The sequence below is a fragment of the Homalodisca vitripennis genome, chromosome 3 (assembly GCF_021130785.1).
Source record: "Homalodisca vitripennis isolate AUS2020 chromosome 3, UT_GWSS_2.1, whole genome shotgun sequence".
Lineage (NCBI taxonomy): Eukaryota > Metazoa > Arthropoda > Insecta > Hemiptera > Cicadellidae > Homalodisca > Homalodisca vitripennis.
In genome coordinates, this window is record NC_060209.1 from 106,336,798 (window position 1) to 106,354,392 (window position 17,595).

Here is a 17,595-nt window from a genome sequence, read left to right on the forward strand (position 1 = left end):
ATCCGGGTTAACAAAAATCCGGGTTAACCGGAGAATTAGGTAAAAATTAATAAAATACGGTATACTTACAGATAAACTCCATTATATTTGTAAAATCATCAAACATATGGACATTTAATTATTATTAATCCTTACAGTACATTTATAACTGTTCATTTCCTGGTAAAAAACTCAGTCAGCTTTGGTTGTGCCAATGTCATCTGCCGCTTGCGTGCTGTGCGATCCCGCAGTATCTTCAACATGAGCAATTCAGCCGGCGATGTTTCTGCCTGCCGCTCGAAATAAACCATTAGTTCGTTTAGTTTTGGTCACTGCATCTCCATGACTCATCACTGGATCTTCAATGTCCCCGTCTGCCTCCTCAGCGTCTGATTCATTAGCATCAGGTAAAAATGACGCGATCACTTCCTCGTCAGTAAGTGGCTCATAGCCTCCGTTATTGTCTGCCTCTAACCACAGAGTAATGTCGTTTTCATCGACTTCAGAGAGGATTTGGGGAAATACGCGTCTGTTATTGTTTCCGGGAATCCGGGACAATGACCGCCACTCGGCCGCCGTGTGCCATGAGTCACACACTCACTGTCGTACAGTCCCATCAAATACTGATGCAACATCGATTCACGGATACTATACCACTCAAAAATATTACGTTTTTATTATTGAAATGTATGTCTGATTTTTCATTTTTTAATTGAAAATCGGTCCGGGTTAGCTGGACTTCCGGATTAACGGGGGCCGACTTAGCGGGGTTGTACTGTACTGTGTTCTTATATCTTGTATTATGTAAATGAATATTGACTACATGAACAATGTATACAAACTGTGTTTTTAGAAATAACTTTCTGAGAATATTTTAATAAGGAAACCAGAACTTATTAGGGCCAAAGAAAATCTTGGCCCAAGTATATGAAATGAAACACGCTTTTTATGAAGTTACAGAACTAGGGAAGAACAAATCAAAGAAGATTGATTAATCAACTAAAACAATGACACATTCAAATAATTGTCTTTGCAGACAGATGAGAGAGGAAATAAAATCATATACCAGATATATTCTTAAACATGGAAGTGTCCATACTTTTCATGGTTAAAAAAAGTTTGTCAGATACAATGTCTCTATAATCTGAACTAATTGCTACATGTTCTATACTGTAGTACTACTGTTTGAGCCCACTTATCAATTCTCTATCACTAATCATTATTAAATCCTAGACGTGACGCAAGCCAAATATCTTTTGTAAATGGCATCACCAGATTTGTCCATATTTGCGTGTTTATTTACGATTTGTGAAAGAGTAAATATTCCCCAATGACTTTTAAAATCAAAGAGAAAAGCTAATGTAGATTTCAATATGGTTCTGTTGGGTTTTGTTTTTATTTGCCTGGTCTATTTTTTGTTGTACATTACTACTGATCAGACAGACAGTGTTACATTTTATTAGGTAAGTATATCATTGTAAATACAGGTTAAAAAAATTCATTTGTAAAGGATTATTTAGTGTTTAGCTAAGTTTTGAACAGACTACATATAAATTGTCACAGGATCTTGCTTACAGATATTTCTATTTATTTATTTTATTTTCCCTAAAAAGGAAAAAAAAAATAAGATGCATATTTAACAAAACCATATTGATATAAACACATACTTTTTCAGAATAAAGCGCTACAAACTAGAATCAGCATAATATTATTTTGAACAGAATATGTAGTTTGTATGTTTTGCTATACACACCTGAAGTTAATTACGGAAAAAAGTTTTAGACAAATATATTTTTATAGTTATTTAAAAAGTTTTTTGAAAAAATAATAAATTTGGAAATAAAATTTAAAAAGTTATTAAATTTTCACTTTTATCTACAACTTATTCTGAAAAAATAACATTAAATACGTCATACGTACGTTGATATGTCATATATGCATTGATTACATTTCAAATAATGATTGAAAAAAATACTGCCAGTAGGCCTAAAATACTATGCCACCACAGAAACTATACATACCACATCTAGGGTTAAAATATCCATAGTAGTGTAGAAAACTTTTACATAATTTGTCAAAAGCTTAATTTATCTCCACCTAATCACTAAGGAAGGACACCTAATAGTCTAAGATACCTCCGGTGATGGTGAGTGTGGCGAATTCATATTCTGCAACAGCAAAGCCAGCGTTGTTATGGGCTGTGACCCTCAGGTGGTACCAGTTGGCCGGATCCAGATCCAGAACCACAAAGTTGCCTCCGGGCTTCACATTGTTGGACACTTGGTTCCACTCGACCTGTGACCTGAACAATTTTGAAATGCATCAGTGGAGTAATACGTTTACATTCCACTCGACCAGCTACCTTAACAGTTTTGAAATGCATCAATGGAGTAATACGTTTACATTCCACTCGACCAGCTATCTGAACAGTTTTGAAATGCATCAGTGGAGTAATACGCTTACATTCCACTCGACCTGCTACCTGAACAGTTTTGAAATGCATCAGTGGAGTAATACGTTTACATTCCACTCGACCAGCTACCTGAACAGTTTTGAAATGCATCACAGGAGTACTACGTTTACATTGCTCTGAAAGTCGAGAGTATAGTAGCCAGCCACACAGTTTAAAATTGCAAGCTTTTAGTCCGATTTGATATGTGTTAGCAGATTCAGATCCTGTACGTGACCGATGGGCATAATTTAGAACTATCCACTTTGTACTGTGTGGATTCTCCTTATTTAGTTTAAGAAGATCTTTGCACAGGGTTTTGGCTTATGAGATGACCAGCCATTCTTACAATACAGCAGTAAATAACATTTTTTAAATCAAGATGTGTTTCGTATAACGGAAAATTTATTTTTCAATATTCAAAAAGTATGAATGGGCTATTTGATTTTGAATATATAATTAGAATTATATAAATATTACAGATGCATAATTGACCACAAATGTGGATGTTAAAATTTTTTGGAGAAATAATCTCAAGAAGATCCAAAGGTAATACTCATGATACAACAGAGTAGAAAACAAGAGTCTGAATGACAAGATAGCTAAGATGTACTGTTGATACATTTCCCTTGTTCATTGTTTCACTCTAACAATCTAACTCTAACAGAAGGTATATATCCTATAAATTCACATGTGGATTTGAGGATGTACCATTCTCTAGGGATAGTTAAACTATTGGATCTGATCTCAAAATCAATCAATTAAAATACAATTAAACAATTCATGACATATATACTCGTAACCCTTATTGCTTACCCTTAGTTTCAAATGTACTTTTTAATCTAATCTGTAGGTAACTTACTTTTTCTTGTGCTCGACAACGAAGTACAGCATGGGACAGCCTCCATCGGACCAGGCGCTGAGGTGTAGGGTGATAGAGTTGGTTGACACTTCAATGAACCGACTGGCCTCAGGGATTATAGGTTTGGAGCCCTTGGTTCTGGTGTTAAGTACATCTGATTCATCGCCTGTTCCAATACTGAAGTAGACAAAGAACAACATCAATGATAATGAATAAATAATGTTAAACAAACATTATCAAGAACCTATCAAGACCATTACTTTTATTTCATTATAATTCTTTTTAGATTAGGATAGACACATACTTAACTGTCCTATATAATTTTATCTTCATTACAAGCAAAAACTCTACATTAAAGCATACTACATATTTCTCATAAAGTAAAGTATCCCTAAATATATAAATAATATTCTTTTAAGTGTTTGATTTCATTTTTATACAAATTTTACTCTCTAACTGAACATTGTAAAAACTTAACATGCAAACCTCACTGAAGTGTTTGCTACTCCTCTACATTTTCTATAACACTGTACAATATTGCCCATTTAATTAAATTAATTAAATTGTGCTTAGTATACATTGACTGAAAATAGAATTTGCAATGAAATGAGACAATAGTTAGAGAAAAACATTAAAAGCATATACATAATATATAGCCTATCATTTTATACGTCAATAGTACAAGCAATTAAATTTTAACTTTATTTCAACAAATTATGTAAAACTGCTGACGCAATTACTACTCTCATACGTAAATAAAGAAGTTTGCCTATTGTCTATCAAATGAACTTTTGTCACAAGGACTATTTGGTTAAATCTTTGGCATGCTTGTCCAGGACGTCAGGAAATTCAGCCAAACCAAAAGCCACTGACCTGTTATAGGCAGTGACGGATATCTGGTAACGGGAGCCACACCATAAGTTCTCCAGTGTGTACTTCTGAGCAGTGGCCGACACCTGAGCTGTCTCCCAGTCTCCAAACTCTGGCTTGTACTTCACAGTGTAGCCATGGATGGGTTCATTGTCTCCAGGATGGGGCTTCAGCTTCATTGTTATCGAGTTGGTAGTTGTTGCTGTCAGTGTCACTTGTGGCATATGTGGCGGTGCTGCACAAACACAATCGACTCAAACCTTCCAAGCTTTCAAACTCCTTCTTCACTGTCTAATCTACACTGGTTGGGTACCACATCAAAGTCTATATATCATTTTAGTGATTGGCTAAGCATTTAGCTATTAATTTTCAAATATCGGTTATTATATATAAAATGATACAATTATTCATTATATTTTATGATTACATAGATATTGCAATTGATTTCATGTCAATATAACATTAAAAAACACACACAAAAATAAACATGCTGTCATATTTATTTATTTTTATTTAATGCATTGAAAGTTATACACACTAAACATCTCAGGCTAAATGTCCTACACTACTTTAGAAATAAAAAAGTGATAGACGCTAAAACCAGACTTCCTGTTAGTGGTGAACTAAGTTCTGTTAATATCAATGTTAAAATATTATCAAAGTCTAAACACTAGTAAAAATTTTACTTTTGACAGCAATATAATTATCAATTACCAAAATTTCATGAATTTTCACTAACACAGCAAAATAGGGCACAGACTTCTAAAACTATGATTGCTTCTCAGTTATGTTATATGGAAATTAAGAATTAACAAGAAAACTTACTTAAAGGATTAAATACAACATTATTCAACCCACAACTTATTATATTTTAACCTCAAAATTTCGTCGTAAACTTGAGTGTATAAAGAAATTTTTGTAAGTGAGTTTGTAAAAATGTTTCAGTTATTGACAATGAAATAGTAGTATAGTGGCTATTTTCATACAATATTCAAAACTTAAGAAAAATTGCTTGCATCATGAAATATTTTAACATCATAGAATCTACTAACTCATAACTTAATTGCTACAAGAATTAAAAATGCCTTCAATAAACTGCTAAAAATCACAATACAATACAAAATATCAAATTACAACGATCAGCTCCTTGATTTAATAGTTTTCCATGGCATTCTTATTTATTTCAGAATTTCTAATCTTTGATAGATCTTACCAAGCACAACAAGTTGATGGGTCACTGAGTCCTGGCCAAAAGAGTTCTCTACTGAGCAGGAGTATTCACCAGCATCTGTTCTAGTAACAGCCTTTATTAGCAGAGAGCCTTCGGGCAGTTGACGCATCCTGTCACTTGATTCTGATGTAAAAAGGGTTCCCTTCACCTATTACAAACAAATTTTTAAAATCTCTATAGAATTGTAGCTTAACTTATGATTGTGATTAATTTGTAAAAGCTAAGATACTTTGTAATAAGAAAGGCATTTAAATTCAAATAAAATTTGCTATAGTCTACAACTGATTGCTGCATTTAATTGGTTAGAGTGAAGTGCAATCAATGAACAAGTACCTTCCATTTAACTTCAGGTGCAGGAACTCCAACTGCAAGACAAGGCAACTTGACATCTTCTCGGTAGGTAGCAGTGAACTTATCATCGAATGAGGCAATCTTGGCAGGAACTGAAAAAGGACATCAAAGAGATTTTTTACTGCAATTAATTTTACAATAATATGATATCACATCTCCTACAAGATAGTGAATTTTTTAATCAACTATGACCAGACTATTTAAACTTGTAGTAATAAATACAAAAATAACTACCTCTGTTACTAGGAGCAAGCTGCACAGGCTTTGAAGGCTGGCCTTCTCCAATGTTTGTTGATGCAGTTACCCAGAATTCATAACGAGCCTTCTTCTTCAGTCCTGTAGCTTCGTAACTCATTTGGAATGGTGGTACTTTAGTGCTCTTTGGTTCCTCCTAGTTTGAAGGAATTAATTAGGTTTTTGAAATCATGAAATACTACGAAACTATTTACAGTAACAAGTGCCAATCTTTTCTAAAATATTAATTTCATATAGGATTTGATTTATTCTTAGCACTTAACTAATTATCATTTTCTTCCATTTATGACATCTGATTTAGATAGGTTTAAATACTCACATCCTTGGCTTCTTCACTCTCCTCTTTGACATAGACAGTATACTGGACAACAACACCATTGGGTTGAGTTGGAGGTTTCCAGCTGACGAGGATGGACTCACCAGTCATCACAAGAGCTTTTACAGCTGATGGAGGCTCAGGAACTGTATCACACATAGTTTTTATTGAAATTAACTTTTAGGGAAAATTACTAGACCAATAAATGACATGAAGGAAAGGGCCAATACTCACCATCTTGTTCAGTCTGGCAGTGAATAGGGGTGCTTCTCACACCATCTCCCCCTGATGTGAAAGCCAGAACCTGCATGCTGTAGTTTGTGTACTTCTTCAGGCCATGTAGTATTGTTTCACTGGAGGATGTGATCTTTGTGTCCTTTGTGTTTTCGTCTACCATTCATACAAAGTACATTAATACAAATTAATTCAGTTATCTTATCAATCTGTATTTTCATAGATTAAATTAGTTATTATCCTTAGTAACCTTGCATTAATTGCACATTGTACCTAATTCCGTGCAATTGGAAATCATAACACTATATTTTTATTGAATATAGGCCCGCACTTCCTTTTGTCTAACTGGATTTTGGAATCCCCTTACCTAATGAAATGAAATGGGTGAAAATAATGTTCTAATTAATCATCTGACTAGTGGACAAGTTTTGTTTGTATTATCTTGTTTTCCTGAGACACACTAGTTTTATATTTACTGTTTATTTTATTGGTTTTAATATAAAACAAACCAAAACAAAGATTACTTTAATTATTCAATAATTGTGTTTAAGCACACTCATATTGCAAAGATATTCTGAATATTTATTTAACAATTACTGAAATCACACCATTTTTTTCATAACATACGTGTAAACAAAATTAAACCAATTTAAGTAAACAAATTAAAGTATCAATATTCAGTAAACACTGCAGTTATTTTCACTAGGTTAAAAAAGTTTAAATGTATGAAAATGTCAAAGAAACATTTTTATAACTTTATTTCACAAAGATATCCTTATTTATATTGAAATTTAAAATAAAGCTGCTGGGTTCTCTTGTATCAATTTTACATTACTTGTTAATACTATAAATTATGTTATCACTGTTATTCAAGTTTTTGTTATTTAAGTTTCCCATCTTTTATAAAGCTTTTTCTATTTTTTTTTGTTTATTTTCCTAAGATTACAAAAATATGCTTCCAAAACATTTCACATTCCTAAATTTATCACTCTATGTAAAAGTCAACATAACTATCCTACACTCCTTGGATTCCAAGATACTTACCATACCAAGTTTCACTGGGTCCATAGACAACCTTGTACCCCTTGATGACGCCATTAGCCGCAGTTAGAGGTGGGGATACCCATGACACTCGGATAGTCTGTGAGGTCAGGGTGGTGCAGGTAGTGTCCTGTGGTGGTTGCTCTGGTATACCTTCAGCAGTGTACTGCCTCGCCTCATCTGACATAGGACCAGCCCCCAACTTGTTAAAGGCTTGCACCACCACGCTGTACTGAGTGTAGGTCCTGCCAACAATCATGTTGATGATCATTTTAAACAATAGAAGACTTTAGAAGTAACAAAAGGTATTTCAAAAACAACACTATCAATATTTTGGTCTGGTCTTGACGTGCTCGGGCGTACAGCACACTGTTCACATCTTCCTGGCCCTCTGATAACGTTTTAAACCTCCAATTTAAATGTTGCTTCGGTCCAAGATAAGCCACAGTCAACATTCAGAATGTGTCCGCAAAATTAATTTTGTTTTAAACACTAAATTAGATACAGATTCTTTGATCCATATTTTTCAAATAGGCACAAATTTAAGACAAACAACGACACGTGCAAGCAAATCAGCTGTCAACATTATTGTAGCACTGAACATTCAAAATCACCAAACTTGTTGGGCATATGCCAGAAACATGGGTACCAACATAACACCACAAAAAAATTTTGAAAAACAAACCCATGGAAATTAAAATGTCATAATATTTTTTGAACAGACCTTGTATACTGTAGAATAATTAATGATAAAATTATCTGCTTAGTCTAAAAAACAGAATAGAGAAATTAATAATAATAAAGGATAAGAGACAGGATCTTAAAGAAAAATTACAGAAGTGTAAATTTATTAAAATTAAAAATTATCCATCACTTCAATTATTCTGGAAAATTGTTGCTATTACTGCTTTAACAGAGCATCAAATTATATTAGCATCTCTCAAAAAGAGGATTTGAGAAAGCAAGATACTCACTTGAGGTTGCCGATCTGGAGATGATGTTCCTTGCCTTCCTCCTTGCTGAATTCTACAGTCTCGAACAGGTAGGGCTTGTCTGAGGAGGTGAGTTTGTAGCCGACATAGTAACCTTGGATTTCTCCGTTCCACTCTTCCCTCTCTGGTGGCTTCCATGTTACTCGCAGGGTGTTCTGGTCCATGGCCTCTACCTTGACTCCAGTTGGAGGACCACTGGGAGCTGTGAGGTATACCACAATATTTAGAAAACATCACATGATTTTCCAAATTAAAAGTTCAGGTAAACCTTTTTTAGTTCATTATTATATACATCACTTTCCATGAACCCGTACATGTACAGAAACTGTTCACATTCAGAGATTGTGCTACAGGCTGCAACTTATTCTTGGCATAAATAAGGAGGAGAACACACAACTCAATGACAATGTACAAAATATCACACTATGATGTAACATATTCAAACAGAATTTTTCATTGACATGAAAACAAAAATGACACAGAAATAGTGTCAATGATTTCCACGATATTGTAAGTCAATGGCAGTTTACTGTTCTGGTAGCAAACTCAACATATGTATTGAGTGAAATACTTTACAAATTTGAATTTAAGACAGTAACAACTTTTATAATGCCAAAAATAGCTATCAGTTCAGCAAAAAATTAACCACTGAATTAACCTTTTTTAATAGAATACTGACATATATTTGTAGTAATTTTGGTTGGTATATTTCCAGGAAATATAATTTAAGTGAAAGTTCATGTGGAAAATGCAATGGAGTTGATAGGACTGGGAGGCGAGCATCACTTAAGTTGGCTTACGAGTTACAAGCCCGTCAGATCGTTTCATATCACAGGGTATGTAATCGAGTTTTTAATATAGAGAACCACATACATATGGGTAATACACAGTAGTGTGGTTGCAAATATCTCTTATTGATGTTGGGTTTCAAGTGTATTTTGACATACAACTCTTTTGTTGCTAAGTTTGATTTTGTGTTTGATTACAACTTTTTCACTTAAAATTTCTTGTGGACTTAGTGCTGTCTTACGATTTCATAAAATAGGAAGAGGGCATTCTTGGAAGCATCATGTGCCAATTATTTCAACATTCAACAAAGGCAAACATCTAAAATATATTATCATTTTTTTAAAGGTGTATTTTTACAACAATCAGTAGGTAGGTAGATAAGCCATTACGAAATGGATTGCTCGGCAGTCATCTATCTAAGCAGTAACCGTCCTCGTTGTTGTTTAATGTCTAATAACACAGAATAAATATTCACCATACTGTGATTTAACAGACAACTCACCCTCCTCTGCAGTGATGATGGTGACAGTGTCTGAGGGGTCTGACTCTCCAATCTCGTTTTCTGCGACTATCCTGAGGTGGTAGGTAGTGGCAGGTCGCAGATTGAATACTCCGGCCACAGTATTGGATCCTGGTACCAGCACAGTGTCCTGGTCTGCCTGCCACGTACCTTGCGAAGAAAAATTTTGTATTTTAATATTTAACTTTAAGATTAACACTAATTTATAACAATAAAATAACTATAAAATACTGAACACAGTGATATACATATTACTCATGGTTTTAATGTTTGTATTTTAGAACATTTTAAAAAGAAATTCCGCAAATTGTACAACATTATACACACAGAAAGAAAAATTATTTGAAGTTAACATGTAAGTTGGATGTAAATTTGTACTTCTTTATTTCACTTCCAGTATACACTCTTTAACTTTCAACAATAGGAATAAGGATCTTATAAAACAATAAGAGGACACATGGATATGTGGATTTGGTGTTCTAATAAAACATTCCTCAGATTCTAGAAATTCAAGGATGAATATCTCGCAATGAGCTGTCTATGGTAACAATACCATGTTTAACATTATGTAGTCTTTTCTTTTATTCTTCACTGTGTAATAAAATTTGCTCGACTCAAATGTGTTTAAAAAGATATTTGTACGTCTAACTGAGACGTCCATCATAAATATTGGAACTATAGTAGTCAAACTAATTGTAGTTGTGGAATATGAGCATTTTCTCTAAGTTAATCTAAAAACTATGGTTGATTTTATGGCTTTAATATAATTATTTATCATGTCTTAATATAAAGGTCAGCATAATTATAGTTGATTAATAATGATAAACAAACATTTCATGGTTCACTTCACTTAAAAAATGTAAAACAAAATGCTGTAATACTTATGAAATTGATATCATGAGCAATAATTTGATTAATGATATATCAAATATGTATTTGATATGTAAATTAAAAATATATTAATGGAGTAAAATTGGCTGGAAGACCTTGATTCTTGAAGGAATACAGTGTATTTTACTTTTGATCATTGTAAAGTACAATGGATAATTTTAATTTAGTCAGTATAATCCCACACGCAACATTAGAAAACAAAACCTATATGATCTCTATTGTTGTTCTATTTCTACTTACATACAAGGTTAGTTAGTTGTATTTCAGTGAAAAAATATTAAAATTTTTACTTATATTAAAATATTACAATTTTTACTAATATTGGTAAGAATTCTGGGAATACATGAAATTATTGACAAAGGATAATGATTAATTAACAGAAATGTATGCTGTGAAACTGGTTGCCTACCTTTTGAGATCTTATGTTGGATCAAATATTTCTTGATTGGAGATTTGCCGTCATAAGGAGCATTCCATGACAGTTGTACAGAGCGACCAGATTTATCAAGAACCTTCAAACCGTAAGGTGCCTCTGGAACCTCTGCAACCATCATACAGATTTGGTATTAATTTTATATATACAAACAACATTTTCAAACTTGAAAGATATCATACCTGTTATATTTCTGAAGCATTAAATTTACTCCCTGAATGCTAGGCAATGTCTAGATCAGAGTACTTCTAAGTAATGTCAACCACTCTCCTTATGTTTTATTTGATAGCAAAGACAATTTTAGCAATATTTCAATGTTTCTTTAATTTGACTTTTCAAATTAATATAAGAGTTTACTTGCATTATAAAGACACAAAAATATTTAATTTTACACAGAACTTTAGTTGAATGTAAATATATTTTATCGCCATTTCACCCATATATCTCAAATATTTGTAAGATATAATATTGTAGAAATATTTATTGGCTAAGCATTAGAAAAGCCTATTATTCAAGGGGCTGTAAAACTTTATTTCTGTTTGTCTGTCCGCATGATTTCTCAAAAAAGAACTGACCAACAAATTTTAAAATAAACATGAAGCTTCATTTCTATAGGAGGAACACTGAGTTCAATTGTGGTACATGTGGTTATGGTTGATGGGAGTCGACAGAGTGTTAGTGAATATTTTTACACTGTTGTCATGGGTAATGGTGATGGCAATGACAATATAGCAGAATAAATACATTTTTAAGGAAACTCAGTATAATCATAAGAGATGACATGTAATTAACAAATGACATATTAACACATGTAGTTTAATTATCCTGACATCCAAATAATTGTAGTAAAAAGTAATAACCTTGCACAATCATGTTGATGCTGGTGTCATCACTGCCGAATGCGTTTGTTGCCACACATGTAAAGAGAGCAGAATCCGTGCGTTCAGTACTCTTGATGCTCAAATCTGACAGCACTCCATTTGGCAGAATTTCTTCACGAATTGTATATCTATGATATAAAATAAAACATTGTTATAAGGAATCCATCATCTGAGTTAGTTAAGCTGAAATACAATACAAACAAGTTAAGGGTGTGTGCATTATAACAGTTGAAATGAATAGCAGTATGAGGTGAACTAAAAACATAACACATATCAGTTTTGAAACTAAACTAACACGATTCCCAACAATTCCTTCTTAAACTCTTGTCATTGACTGTCTGTCTGTCTATCCAATAATTCTTGAGAAAGGTCTTAGGAACTTGAAACTTTGTAGACAGGATTTTCTTGGTCCCTACTGTTTTTGGGGTCATAAGGTCAAAGGGCAGCCATATTGTAAATAATAATGTAAAAACGTGGCTGCATTTTGTTACGTTCTGGCAGGTTACGTTTCAACAGTTTTGAAGTTAAAATACCATGATTCCAAATAAACAGATACAATGGAGTATTGAAGGATAGAGTCTCAAATAAAGCAATATAACAGCTCAAGTGTGGTGGTTAAACGGTTATAGGGCGTGGGGGTGGGAGGCTCAGAAGCTTATCACTATAACGATATAGTCATTATTGTATCTATGAACATTACTACATTAGAGGCTGACCTGTTGGAGATGTCACTCTTGGGATCGAGTCGCTTGTTGTCCATGTTCCATAAAATGCCAATGGGCTTCTCTCCCTTGGCTTCGCACTGGAGTACTGTTGGCTCACCCACCCGCGCAGTCTGATTACGCAACTTGATCTCAAACTGGGGCGGAGCTATAAATAGCAGAATAATTAATTTCATAAAGAGGCAGTTTAACTTGGTAAATCAAACAATAATGTAATAAAATTTAATAAGTAAAAACTTTCCCCCGGGAGGTACAAGTCTGTCTGGCTTTATATCTTATAGTTGAACCTATACGAGATACCACAAAATCGGATGTGTCACTTATATCTGGATAACCCAATGGTTCAGGAGCCGTACATCACTAACTACGTATGTCGAGAGATAGAGTTGATCAATAGTTTACTACGGAGTATGAGCTCCCAGTGTTAAAGATTGTTTAGAATAGAATAGAATATATTGATTGCGTTGACAATATATATTAAATTGTATTGCAATAGACAATAATACCAATCTTTCACAGTATTTATCTTAAAACTAAATAAATATTCACTTGACTTTCCATATAGCTGCACGCAGAGACACATTCATACACATATAGACAAATAAAATTCATGGGATCAGTCCCCAGGTTTGCAACACTGCCACGAATATCAATCCCAAGTGTGCTCCGTGAACTCCCCAACTAAGTAAAAAGCACAAAACACCAGGTAGTGTTTTAATTTGGTTTTAAATTATTTTGGATTGGTGTCTAAGTTTAGTGTTTCAGGAAGAATATTAATGAATTTGATCCCAGCATGAGAAGGGAGACGTTCAAATGCTTCTGTTCTATGCTGTTGGGCTCGAAAGTGCTCCCAAGCTCTTGTCTCGTATCTGTATATATCACTTCCCTATGTCTGATGCTAGCCTAATTATGAGGAGTACTGTCCCCTACAGGTTTTGACTTGAAGAGGATGGAACAGCTTGCCTTCACTTCTTCTATGGTGACAAGACCCCAGTCTTACCCATCTTAAATATACTGTCACTCCAGAAGAAAACGCAAAGGGTCTTCAGGACTAACTGTAATAAGGGATTTCCTCACATTTTATATATTTTTTCGTAGTGACAGGTCCAAATTAAACAAAAATCTCATTTTATAAATGTTAAACCATAAACAAAAGCCTTAATGATTCACTAGATTAAACATTTACCTTGAACACTGATCATGATAACAGCTGATAGGCCAGAACCGATTCCATTGACTGCTTCGCACAAATAGTATCCTTCATTCGTCTTCTGGATATTATTAATCAGCAGTGTTCCGTCTTCTACGCGAATATCTGGATTGTTAGGCTTTAGATCTTTGTAATCACCAGGAGAATCCCCTGCAAACGCACACAAATAACTTTAATGCAAACCTTAATCTCAATTAACCCTTATTATTTATGATTTTTTAATCCTTAAAATCAACTCAAGAATGTTTTAGTTTGTCTTATTAACCTGATTACATGTTATTATTACTTTGACAAATATTACATTCTAACTATTACATTATGTAAGTTAACTTATAAAATTCACTTTACATACTAATTTATAAATAGCTATCTGTATTTTAATTATACTGGATATGTACAATTTAAATAATAGTTTAAATATGAATTGCCTACATTACTGCAAGATTTCATTTCAAAGTCAAAGTAGTTATTTGTTCCCTTTAAACAAGGAGTTTACTGTGCTTCTTAGTAAAACAGTTGGTAAATTATAACAATTAGAACACTTCTGACAAAAACTATTCTTGAGCTGTTTAGCTTAATATATAGCTCAATGTTATTCACAATAGATGTTCAAAATATTGTAAATGTGCAGTTTATAATTTTAGCTAGGGGAAACATTGTCTTTGCATTCTAAAGAGAATTGCTTCTGCCGACTCACCTCTTGCTGTCGAATAAGACAATGACTTGGGTGAAAGCTGATTATATCAAGGCTTTTTTTATTACTTGTGAAGGATTGAGTAATAATTTCTTACCCCTAGTTCTTTTTCAACTCTAGTAGTGCAGTTATTTTACTTTTAAATATCAGTTCTTGTTTGGTTTCGTGCAATTATTGTTTTATCTATAGCAATTACAATGTATAATACATTACGTTTCATGATAGGGTGAAGAGTAATATTCTAAATAAATTAATTCAAAACCTAATTAGTATAAAAAAGTTAGTCTTGCCTGAATGTTCTATATAAATTATAAAATACCATGGTTTCAGAATTTTTATTTCCTGGAATTTTTAAAATCCAAGATAGTCAAATGTTAAGTTTATAGTTAATGAAAATTTATATATTTATAAAAGTATTTGAAAGGAACTTTAAGTTATAAATGGAAATTTTAATACCCAAAACTCATAAACAGACAATACATTTTAATATATTATTCATTTGTATTATCTACTAATATAGGTTTCACACACTCAACATAAAAATACTACTTAGAATGATATTTTTATTAACTTGATTATTGAACTGCAAATTAATTATAAAATCCACTTCTTGGATGCACAAAATCAAATGCAAAATGTACATTCTTCCTAATTCTGGAATTGTGTCTTTCTTAGCACACTATAGATAGTCAAGAAACCATATTGTAAAGCAATTTACCTGAAGCCCTTTTCCATGTAACTGAGGGCTTAGGGAATCCGTCAGCTTTGCACTCCACCTTGGCATCACTGCCTTGAGCAAAAGCTTTATCTGTGGGTTCCAGGATCCACCTTGGTGGCACTGCATACAGAACAGCAAGGTTACTTGGGGTTATGGCTCACTAAAGCAAACTGCACTTTGAAAACTAATCACTCAAAAACTAATTGCAATTTGGAATGTATTGCAATTTTTTTAATAAAGATTTAAATAAATTTGTATGTTACCAAAGAGCACTGAACAGCTCAAACTATAATTATTAGACTATGAGCTTTATACAGTTAAAACTAAACTTTAGGAGCTGTGAATTAAATCATTATATTGTAAGCCTTACTGCTCCTCTATTTGATTTTGATCTTTTAATATTGAATAGTGTAATTAAATTATTGATTTTTAATTTGTTGTTTATAAATATTATGTAATAAAACAGAAATACTCTATATATGCAAGGCACTTTTCTTCATAAAAATTATATATTTGTACCTATAAATAAATTTATAACTGTATTCTGATAATTAAACAATAAGCATAGATGTGCAGAGTTGTGATTTTATAAATTTAGGAGGAACCTAAAGTGAAATACTTGATTAAATATTAAATATTCATACTCCAAAAGTTAATATATTTTATTTTTTAGAATATTTATCTCATAAAAATGAGTGAATTTCAAATAAGAAGTAAGAGGACGTATTTAATTTGTATCCTAAAGAAATCATATTAATATGGTTAAATATATTTCTTAACTTAACTTTAAAGTTAATGAGCTTTTACTGATTTCTACTGAGAATTTGGAAAATAATAGAACTCTCTGCACATCTCAAATACAACTTAAATATAATATATTTGGCTAGAAATTGTTCCTTATGTTGGGTTGCCAGTTGTACTATAATTATAAATTATTTAGCAATTAAAATTATATGTCTGTTAGTTACATTTTGCATTAATAATTGTTAAATTCAATCAATAAATGTAATATGAATAATGAAATAATTTCTAGCCAAACAAACTGTATACAACAGAGAGATTTTCAAACCAGTTTATTTAAAAAAAATAAAGGTAGTTTTAATTAATTACAACACTTTTAATTATATTTATATATTCAATTACTTCACAATTGTGTAAATAATAAAGAAGCAAGTATTTAGATTTCATTAAATGCACTATTCACAGTTACACTTGTAAATAAATTATTAAAGATTGTTCAGAGAATTTTAGGTTATCTAAACATGGTAATAACAATCAATAAATAGTAAACTAAGGAAGGTATCTCTGTTGCATAATGATTTAGAAATGATTATTCTACTGTTGAAATTATCTAAAGCCAATCAAAAACCAAATGCTTAAAAGCTTTTGACTTTTGAATGTTATTAAAATACTATATTAAACATGTATCATGCAAAGCTCATGCGACATGCAGCTTGGTGCAGTGACCAAATTGCAAATGAAACAAAACAACAAAAATATTAAAAAATAAAATAAAATAGCAACTACCCACTACTGCTCTAAATTAATACACAAAATATGTGCACTATTGACATTTATATTAAACACAGTGATTTTAGAACAGGAAGCAATTTATAGCAAGTTTAGCATTGTAAGCGAGTTGTTAGACATTTTAAAATGTTTATTAGAGAAATCAAACTCAAACAGCACTTTTTACTTACGAAATCAATGTAATATGACTGTATACTAATCTTCATGGCGATGAAAGATAAAACAAATAAACCCAAATATTTCTGAATCAATTATATATGTAGATATTATAATTTTGTAATGTTTCCATTAAATTGATTAATTCCATAAAAATAATAATTTTACGATTCAAAATTTTGACTTAAATATTCTATTCTACTGAGTGCGACCATGCAGACAGTATTCATGCTAAAGAAACTGAATAAAATGAAACTGAAAAGGTAGAAGAGGGAGGAGGGGGTGGAGACTCCTGAGCACCTAACAGCCTGACACTGGAGAATGACAGGAACAGGAATAGGACAGGAGTCCAATGCAGAAATTTCTAACGCATCAATGAACTGGAATAAACGGCAAACCGCAGCTAGACATCTAAAAACTGCTAAAAAACTCAAAACGGTGTGTCACAAAAACACTATTTGTCTGACAAAA

At 32.5% G+C, this 17,595-nt stretch overlaps 1 protein-coding gene across 50 annotated transcripts in view; it reads right to left on the bottom strand.

Moving 5' to 3' along the window:
• Positions 1–17,595, bottom strand: part of LOC124357275 (Down syndrome cell adhesion molecule-like protein Dscam2) — a 231,198-nt gene that overhangs the window by 36,897 nt on the left and 176,706 nt on the right. For all 50 annotated transcript variants that reach the window (XR_006921931.1, XM_046808888.1, XM_046808894.1 and 47 more), the window contains 16 exons: positions 15,439–15,558; positions 14,003–14,176; positions 12,811–12,964; positions 12,074–12,222; positions 11,190–11,321; positions 9,872–10,039; positions 8,563–8,782; positions 7,592–7,833; positions 6,548–6,703; positions 6,317–6,459; positions 5,977–6,133; positions 5,725–5,834; positions 5,374–5,539; positions 4,164–4,395; positions 3,291–3,467; positions 2,115–2,281 (listed from right to left, as the gene is read on the bottom strand). Coding sequence is in view for 49 of the 50 variants with exons in the window: in XM_046808888.1 (XP_046664844.1) it covers positions 2,115–2,281; positions 3,291–3,467; positions 4,164–4,395; positions 5,374–5,539; positions 5,725–5,834; positions 5,977–6,133; positions 6,317–6,459; positions 6,548–6,703; positions 7,592–7,833; positions 8,563–8,782; positions 9,872–10,039; positions 11,190–11,321; positions 12,074–12,222; positions 12,811–12,964; positions 14,003–14,176; positions 15,439–15,558 (2,667 nt within the window). In the remaining variant the exon portion in view is untranslated. The remainder of the gene's footprint in view (positions 1–2,114; positions 2,282–3,290; positions 3,468–4,163; positions 4,396–5,373; positions 5,540–5,724; positions 5,835–5,976; positions 6,134–6,316; positions 6,460–6,547; positions 6,704–7,591; positions 7,834–8,562; positions 8,783–9,871; positions 10,040–11,189; positions 11,322–12,073; positions 12,223–12,810; positions 12,965–14,002; positions 14,177–15,438; positions 15,559–17,595) is intronic.